Here is a 19208-nt window from a genome sequence, read left to right on the forward strand (position 1 = left end):
CTAGGCTGGGCCGGGCCGGACGACTCAGCGGGGAGACGTGCGGGCTGCGGCAAGTGACCGAAATGTGGACTCCCGCCTTTTCTTTCGTTGCTTGGCGCGAAAGGCAATTTGAGTTTTTGAAGATAACAAAGAAAGTTCGCGTTTTCGCTCCATTTTCTGTCTCCCACTTTTTGTTTCTTCTCCTCGTTAATGCAGAGGAATCCAACGCTCACAATCGTCGCCTGGAGAGAGACACACACGTTGAGAGAGTGGGATGGCGTGGTCGAACCGTTATTGCTGTTCTTCTTCCCGTTCCCTTCACAGCGAGATCAGGAGCAGAGAGATCAATGGTTTCAGAGGTGCACCCACGTCGTCTTTTCATTTGCTCTCTCTCTCTCTCTCTCTCTCTCTCTCTCTCTCCCTCTTTAAACGCGTGTTGATGGTTTTTCCTCTAGTGCGAAATTGAACTGCCGTAGTTTGTTTCTGCTTACTCATCTCGTCTGTCTCTTTGCGTTTAGTCGATCTCTGCGTTTGGTTTGAAGAATCTGATCAGTGTTGTGACCGTTCTCCCTCTCAAACTTTTACTCATTTATCTGCATCTGTTTCTGTTTCGATGCGTGTTTGAAATAGGTTGCACAATGTCGTATCGATTGCTTGCATGCGTTAGTGATTTCTCTGTTGCCATGTTATAGTGCGGAAGAGGCCGTATGTGCAGGGGGGAGAATCGGATTCTGGTGGCAGAGGTGCAGGGATATTGGCAATCGACCACGACGATGCGCCCAGTCCGCCCCTAGCCCTTTCCTTTGGCAAGGTATCAATCCCTTAAATTTTCTGTGCTATCAGATTTCCCTATCGTTCATCCATTTGGAAGGTCCAAAAGTTTTTCAGGATTTCATATCGTGGGGATGACCACCACCACAATTTGTGATATAACCCCCCCCCCCCTTATTGGTTTCAGACTCTGAGAAGTGGGCACCTCCTTGCTGTGGCTGATGAAGATGGATTCATCGCTTTGTATGATACTCGGCGTCCGCTTCCTTCATCCCGCTTTCCCAGTGAACAACCAGGTCCGGCTTACAATTTTTTTCTTTTTTTTTTTGGTTGCTCTTTCTTGGTTTGGTAGGAATTGGTCATACAGACAATCGAAGTCGAGAATGCTAAAAATCCATGGATATGCTTTGCCGTCATGCCCCAGCTGTAGGGAATCACAAGAAAGCATGTAAGCTAGTAGTAAGGTCTTGGGGGAGGTGGTCGATTTGTACTAAGAGGAATAAGACGCTCCAAATGATGCAAATATGGTATCTGGTCTGTAGAATTTAAGGCTATAGTACGGAGAAAAATGAGAGGAAAGAAATATGCAAAGGGAAAGATGGAGCCTGCTGCTATTTCTGCTAGCTTTTTAGAAAGCAGTGAAGTTGCAAATATTTTGCTGACAATGACTACTTATCCCGATGGTGTTTACTGTTAAATGTAGTATTGTGGATAGATTTGCAGCGCTAAATCCATAGCGCACCACAAGCATTAGAATAGTGCTCGCGCACATCGGCAAGTGTTGAGAGATCTTCTCTTTGCCTGTAGGGCCCTGTTATTGAGGAGTGCACCAAATTACGATTCTAAATGAGAAGTTACTCCTAAAATCCGACAGGGGGAGTTCACATTTTGATTTCTCTCTTGGGTTAATTGCAGTTGAAGCAAAGGTGTCCGAGTGGTTGGCTCATTCTAGTGCTGTTTTCAATACTTGCTGGGCAAAGGTAAGCATGCATCTTATAGTTATGATCAGTTGTCTGATGGCAAGTGTTCGTTTCGAACCATGGCCAAGTCGAATAAATTTATTTTCGTGTGCTTGCTTGCCACTAGTTTGAGGATCTTTGGGCTTAGCTATAATTGATAGTTTGCTCAGTGATTTATTGTGTACCAAAAACATCATGCAGGAGGATTCTGTGCTCATGACAGCTTCAGGAGATCAAACGGTATGGCCAATTATTTTGGCAAATTATTGTTTACGAAAAATATGTCCAGTTATTATTCCCTCTGAAAATCAAAAAGTCTTAAAGCCACGTTTGTTTACTGGTACTAGGTTTTGGATCAACAATTGATGAGTTATCTTCTGTAGCTGAAATTGTTTCTCTTTTTGTCAGATAAGGGCATGGAATGTGGAGACAACGCAACTTCTTGATGTAATGTGGGGCCATTCGGGCAGTATAAAGACGCTGTGCTCGCACCCACTGAATCCTGGTAGGACCTTTATATCTATCCTCTTTGTTTGTAAATCTGACTGTTACGTTGATAGGCAGTCTAATTCTAAAATTGATTGATTCATGCAGACCTTCTGGTATCTGGTTCAAGAGATGGATGCGTTGTGCTTTGGGACAGACGTTGTAACTCAATTTCGAGAAAAGTCCTCGGCAAACCCTGTTTGCTGTAAATTTCCATATCAACACATTTAGCGTTCATCTTCTTAGTGATGATATTCCGCACATCTAAAACGTGTATCCCCCTTTTCAGGCCAATTGCCGTGATCCACAATGCGCATCCTCCTAAAGACTACCATACAAGGTATGGGAAGCATTTTCCTTTTTTTTTTTTCAGTTGCTCTCCGTGTGCGGTCGTCTTTTAGTTTTGCAATGGCATCGATAAGCTTACCATCACAATTGTGTCTGCTTTAGGCCAACTGTCATGTTCAATAATCCAAATACTTGCACCACAAGAAAATCTAGCAAGCAAGCCAAGGTACGAACGGTGTAGTCAGTGTCATGTCTCTCCTTTAAGTATATTAGTGATCCTGAATGAAGAGGCTTCTTTTTTGTTTCTCCAGACAGTATCCAAAAGCATAACGTCGGTTCTTTATCTTAAAGATGGATTATCAATCGCTAGCGGAGGGGCTGTGGACAGGCAAGATTACTTCATCTATTATAAAGCATCGAATTTACTTGAAATGAAGCTGTTCTTGCTCTCGAGTTCTATTTGAAACTTCTGTAAAGCTTTATATGAAATATCGCAATACCCAGCTCTAACTTATTTTCCCCTCCTCCCGTCTTCCTTCAGTGTCATAAAATTCTGGGATTCTCGTAATCTGAAGACCAACACAGCTCAAGCTCAACCCCATATCGAGACATATAGCGTAAAGGTCAGCCTCAAACTTGCAATTCTGGTTGTGTTGTTTCATGTTTGTGAATTGCGACAAGCTAGGTTACCTATCTCTGCCTGAAGTGAGCCATTGGAATTAGATGGTTGCCTACGAGGACTTCCAAGCATGGAGGCCAATTAGGCTATACAATTTAGCGCACTTGGTTAGCCACTTGAATTCATGTTATAGTGGCCTACATTCTCAGTGTGCTATCTCATGACTGAGCATGTTTTCCTGCCTGCAAGACCTCATTCTTTTCATGTACAAAGCCATATATATGAATGTTTGAGACAAGTTGGACGTCTTTTTTTTATTCATAGCTTGACAAGTTTGAATTTCCTTTTCTGCTTTCAGAAGAAAAGAGCGCATGGAGTTACGTGCTTGTCTCAAGTCCTAGATGGCAGCTCTCTTGCGGCTTCCTGCATGGATAGTAGGTAGGAGCCTTGTCTCGGTTTTTATGCTCCCATTCGAGTAATTGCAAATCCCAGCACACATACAAGAGAGTAATCGGCTGATGTCACCGTTGCAAGAAGAGCTTTCTTTGCTCCTCTGTTCAGCTTTACGTATTTGGTTCCCCCAATGTTATTTCTCAAGTTTTGCTGATATGGCATCTGTACTTTTGTGAAATATCAAATTTTCCTACACCCGCTAATCGTTCTTGTTCACTGCAACAGGATTTACTTGTACAATGTGGTTCAACCAGATAAAGGACCAGTAAAAACTTTTTCAGGCCACCTGATAGAGTCGTTCTATGTAAAGGTACATTTAGGATGTTGTCATCCACGAATAGCATATGTAATATATTTCTTTTCTAAATTCTTCATTCTCAGCATTTCATCGTGCAACTGCAGTCTGCTATAAGTCATGACGGTGCTCACTTGCTCAGCGGTTCCACAGATGGTCATGCCTATGTGTGGCAGGTAGGCTTGCTTCTGCTTACGTTTTTAAAGTAGTGACTTTGCTAGCAGGCGCTGCCGGGGTGCTATATCAACTCCCTATGTTCCTGGATCGTGTTAGCAAGCATAATTTGCTTGGAGTTTTTTCTTGGCATTTTGGCAACTGGCAGTGATGCTGAAGGATACTCTTTGATAAATCTTTTAATACGCTAAGTTTTACTGTTATAACTTAATATACACGACAAGCATCTCTTGAATACTACTTGGATAATCACATCTAAAATAATTTCAGGTGGATGAGCCTGAGGCTGCACCTGTGATGCTGGAAGGCCACGAAGCAGAAGTCACGGCTGTAGATTGGTACATGCTTCACCATGTCCGTTGAAAATGCCCCGTTGATAGACGTCTTCTAAATCTCGATTTACACATATGTGCAGGTGTCCCTCGGAGATTGGGAAAATTGCTACTGCTGCTGATGATTACACGGTATGTGCTCAAGCATGCACCTGAAGTTATGGTTGGTCGGTCCTTTGCTGGCGAAGGATTGTTTACCAGTCGATCGTGTCAACAGGCACAAACCTGGAACCACTTGGCCTAAGACTAATGTTAGTTTTCATTGACAGGTTCGAATCTGGAGGAGTAAGACTGGCAGTTATTTGAATCATAACTCGGCTTCTGTCACTCGAACAGATGCTACATGTTCTAGCCTTGAATATGGACAACTGTGTGGTGATGTCCCCTCAAATGAGCAAACAGAATCACCGCAAACTTCACCTGCCCATTTCTCTCCACCTGACTCTACCAACCTTCAGGCGTAAACTCCAGAAGCAACAGTAAAGATGAGCTCTTTTCAATCTTTTATGGAAGAGACGGTTGCAGAAGACCTCAGAAGACAATATGACGAGCCCGTCCTCTGTTTTGAACCCACCTTCCTCCTTGAAAAGGAGGACCATTAGAGATTATTTTGTTGCCGCTTCCTGAAAATTGGGCCATTCGTCCAGTTTCAGAGGAAAGTGGCTCACCTAAAGCGTTCTTTTGCAGGATACAACTTGACAAGTTTTCTATTCAGTCTTCACCAGTAAAAGGTGATGGATGTTCCAACCAGAGGATAAGCTCCTTGGTGCCAGAGGGTGAAAAAGTGTTCACCTTTGCTGCCGCAAGCATTCCTTTACAGGCTACAACTCGACAATTTTCTGTTCAGTCTTCACGAGGAAAAGGTGATGGTTATGTTCCAAGCGGAGGATAACCTCCTTGGTGCCAGAGGGTGAAGAAAAGGGTATATGCGCATGCAAGCGCAAAATTCTCACGTGCTGTGGCTGTAGATGCAGGAAGGCATGTCAAATACTGAGGGAGATATTGAACAAGAGTAGAGTACTCAAACTATCACAATGCTCTAAGAGAGCGTCAGCTCTCTCTTTCATACACGCGTACATGCTATAACTGTGAGAATAAATTTATACAAGTAAATATTTTATAAACAACTATTTGTTTACCGGAGTCACTTGAAAATAAGGGTGGGTGTCGGGCCGGGCCGCCGGTGGGCCGGCCCGGCCCGGTTGGGCTCAGGCTTGGGCCAGCATTTTACGGGCCCCATATGCCAGTCCTGAGCCCGTTTAAGTGTAAAATATATATATATATATATTAATTTTTTTATTTTAATAATATATATTTATTATTAACAAATATATTTTATATTTAAAAATGTATTTTATGATTAAAAATTATTTTTTATTTTTAAACGGGCCGGGTGCCCACCCTTCTTGGAAAGCACTTGTCTTTATAGTTCACCTTAGTGGTTGATGGCCTTCTCTGTTGGCCGTACTTTCTGTATCCACCTGGAGAAGCTTTTCTTGATGCTATTTTCCGGCTTTGTGACCATATTACTTAAATCAGCAATTGTTTTCAGATGAATGCAAAAATAAATTTTTTCATGAATGCTTTGGCGTTATGTATAAGCCAACATTTTATGATTCAAAGTTGGAATAGAAAGTTTTATGATTCAGCATGCCTTACGATTCCACTTTACAGATGGAAGTCTCATGGAACATTTATATGCTAAGCTTGTATGGATAACCATGTTCTGCAGCAGAAGCTTGAAAAAGTGAGTAGTTTTTTGAATCTCTACCAGTTTGGAATCGCGTAATTGTTGCTTGAAGGGTATCACCCGCCACGTATCTCCGGTCATTCAGGTCTAAAGCTAATATACCGGATGTAGTGCTTGCATTACAGCCTTCTAACATAGTACACAAAGCAGAAATGCACCTGCTATGCCGCTTGTGTTAGTGGAGATTTTTAGCTTGGAGGAAATCCTTGAACAGCAGAAACATATCTCATGGTGATTTTACCTTTTTGTGTGTCTAACATAAGTGAAAGCTTCAAACTTTCGCGACTAGTGCATGTATTGAATTTAAGTAAATTGTTTGAGGTCAATGTATGGTCTGAGGAAGGTTCAAGAGGGAATCAATCGGTTAACAAAGATTAGGGACGAAGAGGATCATTTCATAAGTAATAGGTGCAGCATTCTTCAAACAAGTCACAAATGCATTTTTTGTAATGCTACATGAAAATAGGATCGCCAATTCCTCTGCTTGAACAAGATCCTCTTCCAACACATAATCGAGAAAAAGAGTACGAAATATACTCAAAGACTACCAGCTGAATGAACATATACATTTGAAAAATTATCCACCTAAAACAGGGAAATCGACGCAGCTAAAACTTGTAAAGGAGATAATTGTAAAAATCAATGACTCTTTAGGTACCTAGAAATTCAAAATATATAAGTTAGCAACATAGAAGTATAATTTGGCGACACAAAATTTCATCAACAAAGGCAACTCTAAATTAATGTCCTACAACTTTGTAAAATTCATGAAGTGCTAGACAAATTTTCTTAGCAAAAAAGTAATGACAAGGGCAAGTTATCAAACTCAAATGAATTTACCACATCATGACTTATGAAAAACTTCAGATTCTTGAAGAATGTTCTACACCAATCCTCATCCGTGGTTTCCTTTGTGGGATGTGATAAGGATCCATGTGCACAACTAGGAGCGGTTGCCTTTCTTGCAATAGAGACACACTTTAATGTTGCATTTCTATCTCTCGCGCACGCCATGTCTAGCACCGGACACAAGTGGTCATCTCTCTTTGTCCATGGCCACCCTCTCGTTCTCTCTTGCCATGACTGGCTGACTCTCTCTTGCTCTATGTGTGTGGAGATAGCCAGTGGGGGTGCGTGCGTGTCGTTCTTGCACTAGAATTAAGAGCTCATGCTACACTTCTTCATATGCTTTTAATTATTCTTGTTCTCAATTTGTCATCATTTGGATACTGGACGTGTACTCTGGGTCCTCTCATTGTTGCAAGTTTGGTTTTTTTTCCTTTTGTTTTCGGAGTCGTCTGATATTTCTGCCAAACCTTCGTTTATTATATGTCTTGGCATTGGTGTCCTTCCTTTGTGACTTCACATTCAATAGATTCTTTACGAGCGGTTTGATGGCATAGAAATGTAGAATTGGAAATAAATTTCTGGAAATAAATTTTTTGAAAAAAATGAATGAGAAAAATCTTTCCGATTTCAATTTTGGTGTGTGTGATGACTGAGAAATATATTTTCAAAAATATATTTCTGAGTTTGATGGTATAGAAATATATTTCTAGATTTCTAGAAAATTAATTCTTAGTTTGATAATAAGGAAACATTTTTCCAGATTTACAACAATTAGATAAATAACCACACCAAATAGATAAATAACCCTCAATGGATTCTGATCCCAATGATGGAGATGAAGATGACGGTGAGGAAGAAGAATTTGCATGTGGCACTACAACAAATGGAGATAAAACAAGTTAAAACATAGATGAATATATTCACCATAGAAATAAGAAACAGCTTCAGCTGAATAAATAGGAGCATCTTCGGTAGCTCACACGCACAACAACTAATACCTCTTGATGAAAAGCTTGTGAAATTGCACAAAGAACAAGAGTTACAATTATGTAACAACTAACTAAACTCAGGAAATTGGAAGCTACCTTTTCATTATGTTCACATGATGACAAATTCTCTCAATTCAACAACAAATTAATATTGACAATAAGCAAACTACATAGCCATTAGTCAGCTAACTCAGGACTGCTACAAATTTGTCAGAAATTGTCTCAATACAATGTTACGGGCGAACAGAGGAAGACAATCTATTTTTCTAGAACACTTGTTAACCTAAAATGCTGATAACTTTTAAACACCAACTAGAACAAAAAAAATCAAGTTAAAAGCTTAGCATTTAGCAACAGTACCAGACACTTGTATACAGACAAAAAACACAGAAAAATAAAATTCTATGCGTTTACAGTATATACACAAATTCAAGCCTTGATCTCATACATACAACTGCAACAAGGTCTAATTGGCACGATCTCTAATAACATCAAGGCCCATTTCAGTAGGGTCAGTTGCTTGCAGTTCAACCTAGATTCCATCAAGTTCTCTCTTGAACCTGTCCTTCGAACTAGCATACAGCATCTTGCTAAATCATAAACAGCATATCAGCACTCATCTGTTGGCAGGTTTGCAGTGAAATCCTCATAGCTTTGGTTTGGCTCCCCAAGTTTCTCAAGAATGACCTGCTTGAGCTTCTCCTCAATCTTGAAAACTATGAAGCGGTAAGTCCGTTTTGCCTTCAACTCTAAGAATTTCAGTTTGCAGTCATCATTGACTGCCATGCCTGATGCAGCATTGGCCTACATCGCCAAAAAGAAAATTGTTCAACATTGAGAATCTTTCTGTTTGCTTATGAAGAAGAAGTAGTGTAGTTAATGAGTATAATCAAGAACAAGTTTTCATAGACATTCTCAAAAAACAAATAAAAATTCGAATGTTTGTAAATGGTAAAAACAGGGCGACTATGCTCAAAGTTCAAACCCATGTGAGGTATACATGCTAAGGGATCACGACTTCACGATTCAGGTATTGTTTCCGAAAGGTATACCTATCCATAACCATATGTATAAACAGAAGTGCAAAATCCAATCACCAGAAGGTGCCTGAATTTCAAGCGAAGTGCAAAAGTTGAAGCAATTTTATCTCCGTACAGAGGGTTCTTACCAAAAAAAAAAAAAAAAAACGCACAAATCTCCTATTCAACCTTAAGCAGCACCATAACATACACAATGTTCGACGGCGAAACATGTAAGCCAGGAGCCATATAACCAGGCAAAAGGGAACTGATCAAAATAAAAGAAAAAAAAAGCAGAAATGACGGAATTAAAAGCATAAAACCAAACCCTTTTGATCAACCTCCCGCCAAAGCCAGGAGCCACACCCCAAAAAGGAAAAAAAAAAAGAAGCATTAACACAAGCCAAACCAAACCCTAAGAGCAGATCGCCATGCAATTCCTAAGATCAACCTCCCGACAGCCTTCAGTCACTCCCATCAAAACTTCATAAGCTATATCTCATATAAACCCCGATCGATTAATCAGAAACGAAAACATGTGTAAATCACATTTAAAAAAAGAAGAAACGGAAAAAGCAAAGAGGGAAAAGCGTCTGAGATTCGCTCCACTCAGAAAATCGGACCTGGGGAGAAGAGGCTTCTGCCGATCGGTGCTGTAGACCAGAGAGCCAGAGTTGCCGAGATTAATGGCGACGCTTCTGGTTGTGTTGGAAGCGAGGTAGTCGATCAGAGCCCTGTCGTTCTTCAGGCAGGTGCAGACTGGGCTCTTCGCCACCGATTCCTCAAGCACTGCCAACATCCTTCCAAGCCGAGCGAGCGATAGAGAGAGAAATAGAAATAAAGACAGAGATAGACGAAGCGCAAGCGAAGAAGAAGAAGAGGGATAAGATCAACAATGGACCAAACAACGGAACTTCTCTGTGGGTTTGAGGACTCATTCGCTAAGATTCGCTCAGCCACCGCAAAGCAACGGTGAGGGTTGAAGCAACAGCGGAGGACGAAGACGACAAGATGAAGACGAGCGGAGCCCGACGCGAAGGAGGAAGACGAGCAGAGCCCGACCCGCGATGAGTCTAACAGGCAGAAAAGAAAAAAACCGGAAACATATTGCCACCTCGCGGTGGAAACATGTTTCCAAAAAAATATTTCTCAGGCTCTTGTTTTTCTCTTACTTTACGGTAGTTGTGGACTTTTGACTTTATATATATATATGTTTGCACGTCACAATCTCATGATCCACAAGCTCTACTAATGTTGAGAACTGATCAACTTATGTTTATCATGTTTACATGTTCTGGTTATGAAATGTGCCTATCTAAATACTTGAGAGTCATGCTGCTTGTGTTACTTTTTGAGATCAAGACAAAGAGCAAAGTGTAGACCCATGTCACATAGCTACGGTATGGGTGCTGGTACAAGTACGGGGAAGCGGGTACTTTTAGCCAGCAAAATATAAATGAAACTAGCGAAACAGGTGAATATAAATGAAGCCAAAAAAACATGGCAGTTCAAACATAATTATATGCATTAAATCAGCAAAAGAAGTAACATAAATATAAGAAACAATGGCACGGCGTGAGATTGATTTCAAATCAGAGAGCGTGGGAAAGGGATGACCTTGTAGGATCATGCAAACCAGGATACCCATAGAACTGATAAGCAATGGAAAGGACCGTGGCAAGTCATGGTCAACACCAAATGATGATATTGAGGCAGCAAAAAGCGCTGCACAAGACGATTCTGCATAAGGGCCAAACAGATCTGAACCCATCCCTGCGATCTCTCCAACATTGTGACTAACATTGTCTGCAATAACCTGCATATCAATAGCAAAGAAAGTCCGTTAGATGCAGGTCCACAGCTCAAAGTAACGTAAAGCACAACGAAGCTGTGTAGCAACAAAATGCTTCCATAAGAAACCAAATGGGTGCTAACCAGAAACTGAGAGATCCTGTCTTTTCATAAAAAACTAAGTGCAAAAAGAGGAGTGGACTCATAACCCAAAAAAGCTGAGAAACCTTTTACAGCTAAAGAAGAATGCCAAAAATTGACAGGCTTCCATCAACCATCAAGCTCTGTTTAGTTACAGGTTCGCAAAACTAAAAATTCCACAGAAGAACTTACAGCTGGGTTACACGGATCGTCTTCAGGAATATTTTTCTCCACCTTGCCAACAAGGTCAGCACCAACATCTGCAGCTTTAGTATATATCCCACCACCTACTCTACCAAATAGGGCCATTGAAGAACCACCAAGGCCATAGCCAGTAATTGCTTCATAAAGGCCCTCCCAGTCATCCACGTAATACAATTTAAACAGATAAATTACAACAAAGAGTACCAATAGTCCATTGGCAGCAAGCAGGAAACCCATGACAGAACCAGACCTGAAGGCCACAACAAAAAGCTCTGTTAACCCCCCTTTCTTGCTTCTAGTGTAGTTCTTGCATTTGCATATGTTGCAATCTTCATGCCAAGAAAACCAGAAAATACAGAGGTTAAGGCCCCGAGAAGGAATGCAATGGTGCTGAATACAGCATTTGCAAGTGCAGCCTGTGCAGGTTTGCACAGCTTCTGTTCATCATAGAGCACACGGTTCTGGATGTGTGCTAAAGCCTTTCACTGAACCCAGGAACAAGAATATAAATGCGCCAAAAACAACCATGAAAACACCGAGATACTTGTATTGGGTGAACAAGAAGGACGTTGCTCCTGCAGAGAATAGAGAAGAGCCAGTCTCAGCCTCACAGGAAGAGGTAATTTAAGCTATCTCAGAAGTGCTTCACATTATACCAGTTATGGAGATACCAGGGGAATAATGATCAAAAGAACTAACTTACTCTTCAACAAACATTTAATATCCCAATCAAGAAACAGGAACGATCTCACCTAAATAGATTCTGTAAAGTTGATCCTGGTGATGTACCCTTCACAAGGACTTCATGTATGAACATGGCATAAAGGAAAATCAAGTACCTTATTCCTTATACAATTAGCATATGGCATAATAGGTCATCATTATCTTCGTGTCATACACCACCAACACGGTGGCCAGATTGAACTCTATAATGGTACTTAGCAGGAGACCAAGTAAAAGTTGGTCTGAGACTCTGAGTTAAAGAAGAGCATCTAAACACGAAACTGAGGTTTGTGTTCACTCTTTTGCCTGCTTTATGCATAATTCTATAAAATTTCCTTGGAAATCTAGCAGCGATCACCAAACCTTGTTGTCATTGCATAGTAAAGGAAAAAGATTAATCAGTGTACTGCAAGTAAAAATAAGAAATTCAGAGACCATGAACTAGAAAAAAGTTGAAGACAACGGCTTTGTTTTATTTATGTATAAAATTAAATTAAACAACGCAAACACGTGATTTAAACATATCAAATGTGTGATCGACTATATGAGTTCCGCCTCTAATTGGCTCATGAAACCGACCCCAATTCAAGGACATAAAAACAAAGAACTTGCAAATCATTGACACGATGAACAGTAATGCCCCTCACGAACCCAACCATAAAAGCGCGCTAAATTACTCATACATATGGATATGGCATTCTGAATCTCACAGCACTTAGTCACGACCACGTTGGCCTCGACACCCTCTTCCTCTTCGTGTCCCAACAACGCCTCTGCAATCCTTCCTTCCGATGGTTGGCGGTCCAGAGAAAGCCTGATTCGGGACACCAGAAACCATTGGTACAGAGCAAACACGATTCCGATAACCGCAATCACCGGAATGAAGATATACGCAAAGAGTTCGCCAACTCGAGCAGAACCCATTGACCTCATAGCAGGAAGGAAGAAGGAGGCGGCGAATCCCCGCGCCCGGTTCAAAAGGCCGGGAAAGTAAGCAACGTCATTACGGAATAATCCCTAGATTTTTAAAATATTCTAATATAAGCCACATGCGTCACAATTTTGTAATTTTGTCCTCTTTTATTTATACATACCAACATACCATGCGTTAAGGGTTGAAAGTTAAAAGTGGCCATAGTTATTTTACTCCCTATGGTCAACAATTAACAGATCATCTGGTAGGCAAATCAGTTCTTATTTCTTTTATTTCAATTATGCACATTAATTTTTTTATTAACATTTGGTACAGCAATTTTGAAATGTACAAACTTTATAGGTTCCTAATAAAAAATAAAAAGACAAGGCATTTCTCTCTTACTGCACTTGATCCTAGCCAAAACATTTCTCCCTTTATCATATGCAAGAAAAATGAATAAGAAATTAAAAGTTTGAACTACACAATTTCATTGAAAAAACTAAAACAATTGGGGAGGAAATTTTTCTTACTGCCCTGTGATGCGAACCGGGTCTAGGCCCACTGAACCTTGGTTAGGAGAGGCAAAGGCCTTGATCGAGCTTCACCCTGGAGTCTTAGAAGTGAACCTAGCAGCTCATAACTAAATTTTTTGGTCTTCCATAGTTTTCTCTCAAGTAATATATATATATATATATATATATATATATATATATATATATCTAGAGAGAGAGAGAGAGAGGGAGAGAGGGAAATTGAAATACTACCTCTATAGTTGGATAGTCATTTTTATATTTTGTATCATTAAATAGCCTTTAGTTGAGCCGTAGGTTTTTCTGGCTCACCTGGAAAAACTCTTAAAAACACAGATCTTTTTAGACTAAAGGAAGAAAATCTGTCTTCTAATAAAAAATTTCCTCCATTAATTAATGTGTCCATATTAGTCCAATCATCAAATATTAATTATGTAAGTAATGATATGTTCAAAATTTAAACCAGAGAAAATCTCAAGACAAACGTAAATTTTTCATAGCAAGGATACAAAAGCATAAAGATTCAAGTCTTAGTAACCAACACCACTACCTGGAAGAATTTATATTTCCAAGATAACTATATATGGAAACTACAATTTTGATTTGGTGCACATGATTCTGCTTCTGAATTTCTCAAACTACCTCGGAGCTTTGTTCTCCGTCTTGTATGATACAAGTAAGGTGGTTTGGTTCAGAAGTCAAACTATAATTTTTTTTTATGAGACACTAAATATATAGTTAACAATCAAATCTACCTAAGTTCATCAGGCAGTAACTTGTGCCCGTAAGGCTGCTCCATACAACTGGACCCAAGTTAACCTAAATCAAAATATAAAATTTAAAGTTTCAAAATATCTCCGTGAAGATTGTGCCACACGGACACCTCACCTAACTTGGTTTGGTCATGTCATGAAACCGTGTTTCAAGTTGTTAAACTGAAACATGCCTGCAGAAAACTTTTTAAGCACCCAGTATTCATATGGGCAGCACCCAACATTAAGCATTCTTAAAGCAAACATTGGATTTCAAGCAGCTCCTTAAGATAAGGATCATCATTCATATATATATATATATATATATATATACATACTCCAGTTTATTGCGTTCTTTCCAGGCTCTATCTTTTACCACCTACTAGATCTTATTGTGTTTTCTATAAATTATATCGGGTTTTCCAATATCTTACATAAAAAATCTACTAATTTATCAAGTTTTCCAGTGACTTCTGTTCTAGAAGGTTAATTAGATCACCTGATCGGCTCACTTCCTGAAAACTGAGTTTTATGAAAACCAAGGTTCTTGTAAAACCTGGTTCCGGCGTGACCGAAAACTTGGTTTTCTCATATTTAATGAAGAATGAATTTAACAATAAACTCTATGAATTAGATCTAAACATCATACCAACAAAAGGATTTTGCTGCAAACTGCTTCATTAATTTACTATTAGGTGCTTTCATTTATAGCTATGTCACACGGGTGCGGATGCGATACGGGTGCGGATACGGCAATTTCAAAATTTTCGGATACGCGGACACGACTACATTAAATATTCTAAAAAATGATAAAATTAAAAAAAACATTAAATTAATAGTTCACTCTTACAATCTTGTGAGAAAATGTGTTTTATCACAAAAGTACTGAATATTTGAAAGGATTGTTCATGGAAATAATTGGATGCATCACAAAAAATTGATAAAATGAAAAAAAAAACATTAAATTTTTATTTTTTATTTTTTGCCGTGTCCTAGCCGAGTCCCGTGTCGGCGAGTCGACACGGGTATGCGGCCTCTTTAGCCGCATCCGTGTGACATAGATTTATAGTTGCTGGGTTGAAGCAAAGCTGGCCAGTCATAAGCATAACCACATATGGGCCCGTGTGGGCAGTTGCCCAATCGGGTGCATTTGAGTGCGGGTCAAAACCCTTCCCCCACCCCACTGCTCATGAGATTCAAGGCTGCATCACTGCTAGGTTAAGGTTCATGTTGCACTTCACCTTGTGCATCGCATTCTCCCCATTAACACAAAGGAAGAGTATCTATATCACTCGAACCAGGAACGGGCTGCCTACTAGCAATCGAACTGAACCTATCAGGCAATCCGCATCCAAACCATTTGCACCACTAAGAAGAAGCAAGGTTGTAGGATGTGTGTGTGTGCACGCGCTCATGTACGTGAGTTTTTTAGACGTGAAAATTCAATGGCCGGGTTCCACTAAAATTTTGTTGGAAACAAATTCTTGGTGAAGAAGCACTTGAGAATGACATCTGCCTCCAATTAGTGAAGAAAATCAGCTTTACCTTTTTTTAACACTTAGCGCCACCCAATTCAAAGGGATGCAAAAATCAAGACTCCTTCTTTCTCTCTCTCTCTCTCTCTCTCTCTCTCTCTCTCTCTCTCTATATATATATATATATATATATATATATATAATATATATATATATATATATATATATATATATATATATATATATATATATATATATATATATATATAGAGAGAGAGAGAGAGAGAGAGAGAGAGAGAGAGAGAGAGAGAGAGATTAGAGAAGCCATGAACAGAGCATATATAAGCGGTTTTGGGAGCCCATCGCTTTACACCTACAGGAAATCCTGCAAAACATCACCAAGTCCAGTCAACGTCTGCCAAAAGCTTTTTCATTTTCTTCCAGTAGCCCATGCGGCTGCAAGCCGTTTCTGATAACTTCCTTAATGAGTATTACGTTCCATCAAGAAATTTTTCATTAGCTCTTATACCTGTCTGACTTATTTGGCAAAATCAAGGAGCCGTATTCTCCTGTTCAATAGTCAACACGCCAACCACACCCGATGCCAAATGATTTAGTAACCAATCGTCGCCGATTCTAAGACAATTTGAATATACAGACAAAAATCATGCACTCTGAGTTTCTTCCATCTGGTCGAGTGGTTGTCTTGTTGTTTGTGTCGAAAGAAGTTTCACTACAATTAGCTGCAGAATCGTTCACAAAAACACTGTTTGCTTCCTGACATGTATCAGAAATGATGAGTAAAAATCAGAGATAAGATCAGGGTACCAAAAAGCCTTAATAATAGAAGTGATATTTGTTTGGAGTTTGAAAAGTAAAACTTGAAAATCGTATCCAAACATGTTACCAGAAACACAACGTAGCTAAATCCTCAAGGAAAAAGAAAACCACCATTTCTTGAATTTATGAATCTTGTTGACGCAACGGTTACTCTGCGGCGAGAGGGAAGTTGACAGACCTTTCTCTTGTGGAGCAATTTTTCCTTTGTTGCTTCTTTCCTTTGTTGGTCTCATCCGTTCCCTCCATTATATGTTTGTAAGGTGAACCACCAAAAAAAAAAAAAAAATGAAAAGAAAAAAAGAGGTCTGGTTTTGTTCTCTGGTGACATGGTATCAGAGCAGCGTTACGATGGCCTATTCTTGATTCAATCATCCCGTTCGTTCATTGTGCATTCTAATTGATGACTCAATGACCCAAACGAAGAATTGAGGGGATTAGGTGTTCTGCCGAAAACAGAGGACCAGCGGCTTGGAGAATCATCGACTAGTTCCTCTCAGATTTGGAAATTCCTAAATTCTGCTGAAGGGATCAACCATCGTTCAAGGATTATACTCTTCCGCCTCAATCCCTATTGGGTGCAGCGAACGCCCAAATCGTCGTTTTTTTTTCCTCTTCGCCTATTACCATCTGCTTCAGCAAACGAAGTGTTCGTCTTTTCCAGTCTGTGAAAGGTGTTCTGCCAGAAATCAGAGGACCGGTGGCCTGGAGAACCACCGACTGCAATTATTGGAAGAGGAAATCAGGCGCAACTTCTCTCCTCACGCGTTTTTGACTGGAGACAGATCTAGAGCTGATATTTGGGGCGATTATTCCTCAGCATCTTGGTTATCATCTGACCATTTTTCATAGCGATTGGAGTTCTTGGTGATTTTATAAATTTCTGCGAGCATTGCTGATTTTTTAGCATCGCTAGTCACAGCACCGTCTGCATTTTTTCTTGTTAACCTCTACTCCACCTGCTCGGGTGGATACGGACAGCAGACACCAAAAGAAAACAAAGATCTCGTGCTCCTTCCTTCGTCCTGCTTGCCTTTGCAGAAAGGGAAAGCCAAGAAATTTCAGAGAAGAGGGAAGCAAGCGACCTTTCTTTTTTCCTTGCTCATCACACCGCAGATCTGAAGCACGCGACCTCACTGGACATTGAAGACGTGGGCCAGTCGTTCTTTTATCCAAGAAGCAAGGGGCATTTCATCTTTGTTTTCAACACAGAAGCGCATCCGCCTTCCTTCCCATCAAATCATATGACGGTGGATCCAGCCAGAGTAATCATCCAAGAAAATCAGCCGCTTAAGATCACAACAACTCTTTTTTTAGACATGGACTACATCAGCTGGTTTTCAAGGCAGCAAAGCTCTTTTTAAGTGGTAAAGGAAAAGTCGGCTATATCACCTGAACCTAAACCTATCGATCCTAAGTATGCAGAAAACGATATGGTTATGTCTTGGTTATACAATTTCATGGAGTCTCAAATCAGTAAGGGGTTTATGTTCATGGAAACAGTCAAAGAAATGTGGGATGCCGTTAAAGAAGTCTACGGTGAGCAAAACAACACCACCCGTATCTATAAATTGCAAAATGAAATCACTAGGTTTATACGTCAAGATAAACCATTTAATGTGTATGTGGTTACTCTTCGAGGGATGTTTGATTAAATGCTTATGTATTGACCGCCCCCTGTTGATCTCAAGATCCAACATCAACGTCATGAAAAAGACAAAATTTTTAAACTTCTTGGTGGGCTTAGTCAAGATTATGAACATCTTTGTAGCCAAGTTCTTATGACGACCCCCCTTCCATCATTTAATTCTGTTTGTGCTATGATCCAACGTGAGGAAACTCGTAGAAAATTGATGATTTCCAACCCTATTATATTCAATGACAAACCTATTGAGCATCTAGACAAAGTTACATATCTTTCTAAAGGGCAAGGTCCATCAAGAAACAAATCATCGACTGGGTCTACATCTCATGATCGGCTTAAAAATCGATCTCGCTTCAAGTGCACTTATTGTCATAAACTTCGCCACACACGAGGCAAATGTTGGAGCCTCGTTGGCAAGCTTCCACATGACAAAGGAGTTTCTCAAAAGCCAAACAAAGAGGACACGACAACCCACTTTGTCACTAAAGAAGAGATGATAAATTTTTTTTCTCAAATGACAAAGACAAATTTGGTATCACCTCAACCAATCTCTGATGCAGTCAACACTGACGATTCAGGTACATCTTTTGCTTTCTCTTTACATTCTCCTATCATAAATTGGGTAGTGGACTCCGGTGCCAGTGAACACATGACCAACCAGCCAACCATCTTAAAAAAATTTAAAAATTTTAAACATGTTTTTACTGCTGATGGCTCAGCAAGGTGGGTTGTTGGCTCAAGTCGCATGAAATTGCTTTGTGATAGAAAGGACTATGAAGTTCTTCATGTTCCTAATCTTTTTACTAGTCTTCTATCTGTAAGCAAGATTACTCATGCTCATAATTGCATTACAATTTTCTCGGCTAAGGATGTTGTTTTTGAGGACAAGGAATCAAAGAAGGTGATTGGTAGAAGCGTTCAAGGCGGTGGCTTATATTTTTTAGATTCTAAAACTTTTGCTTCCTCTACTGAACAATTTGGTTTGTGGCATTCTAGATTAGGCCACGCTTCTCATAAAATTGTTTGAACATTATTCCCTCAGTTATTTATTTCTACAAAATCTTGTGATACTTGTGAATTCGCAAAGTCTACTCGTTTGCCTTTTAATAATGTTGTCGATCGTAGTTTGATCTTGTTCATTCTGACGTGTGGGGTCCCGCTCCGCTCGATTCTATATCTGGATTTCGATATTGTGTGACATTTATTGATGATAAGTCAAGGGTAACATGGA

General features: G+C 39.9%; 1 protein-coding gene and 2 pseudogenes across 1 annotated transcript; 1 reads left to right on the forward strand and 2 right to left on the reverse strand.

Annotated features, from left to right (window-relative positions):
* Positions 1-175: 175 nt before the first annotated feature.
* LOC116264754 (uncharacterized) lies at positions 176-6014 on the forward strand. The gene is made up of 17 exons (XM_031645130.2): positions 176-338; positions 672-790; positions 938-1046; positions 1666-1730; positions 1911-1949; positions 2118-2214; positions 2304-2400; positions 2485-2535; positions 2646-2709; positions 2795-2871; positions 3025-3106; positions 3461-3540; positions 3781-3865; positions 3958-4026; positions 4295-4362; positions 4440-4488; positions 4626-6014. Exons 1-17 carry the CDS (start codon positions 254-256, stop codon positions 4818-4820), a joined length of 1431 nt encoding a protein of 476 aa, XP_031500990.1. The 5' UTR covers positions 176-253; the 3' UTR covers positions 4821-6014.
* Positions 6015-8016: 2002 nt separating this feature from the next.
* On the reverse strand, positions 8017-10146 carry LOC116263750 (actin-depolymerizing factor 2-like; annotated as a pseudogene).
* LOC116264279 (pyrophosphate-energized vacuolar membrane proton pump-like) lies at positions 9905-12746 on the reverse strand (annotated as a pseudogene).
* Between the last annotated feature and the right edge of the window lie 6462 nt (positions 12747-19208).

The sequence above is a fragment of the Nymphaea colorata genome, chromosome 11 (genome assembly GCF_008831285.2).
Source record: "Nymphaea colorata isolate Beijing-Zhang1983 chromosome 11, ASM883128v2, whole genome shotgun sequence".
Lineage (NCBI taxonomy): Eukaryota > Viridiplantae > Streptophyta > Magnoliopsida > Nymphaeales > Nymphaeaceae > Nymphaea > Nymphaea colorata.

Bases quoted from the DNA above. Each gene is read 5' to 3' on its own strand.
- LOC116264754 (XM_031645130.2), top strand. From the start codon at position 254: ATGGCGTGGTCGAACCGTTATTGCTGTTCTTCTTCCCGTTCCCTTCAC. The intron at 4,027-4,294 runs GTAGGCTTGCTT...AAATAATTTCAG, and splicing joins GTCATGCCTATGTGTGGCAG to GTGGATGAGCCTGAGGCTGC. The intron at 4,489-4,625 runs GTATGTGCTCAA...TTTCATTGACAG, and splicing joins CTGCTGCTGATGATTACACG to GTTCGAATCTGGAGGAGTAA.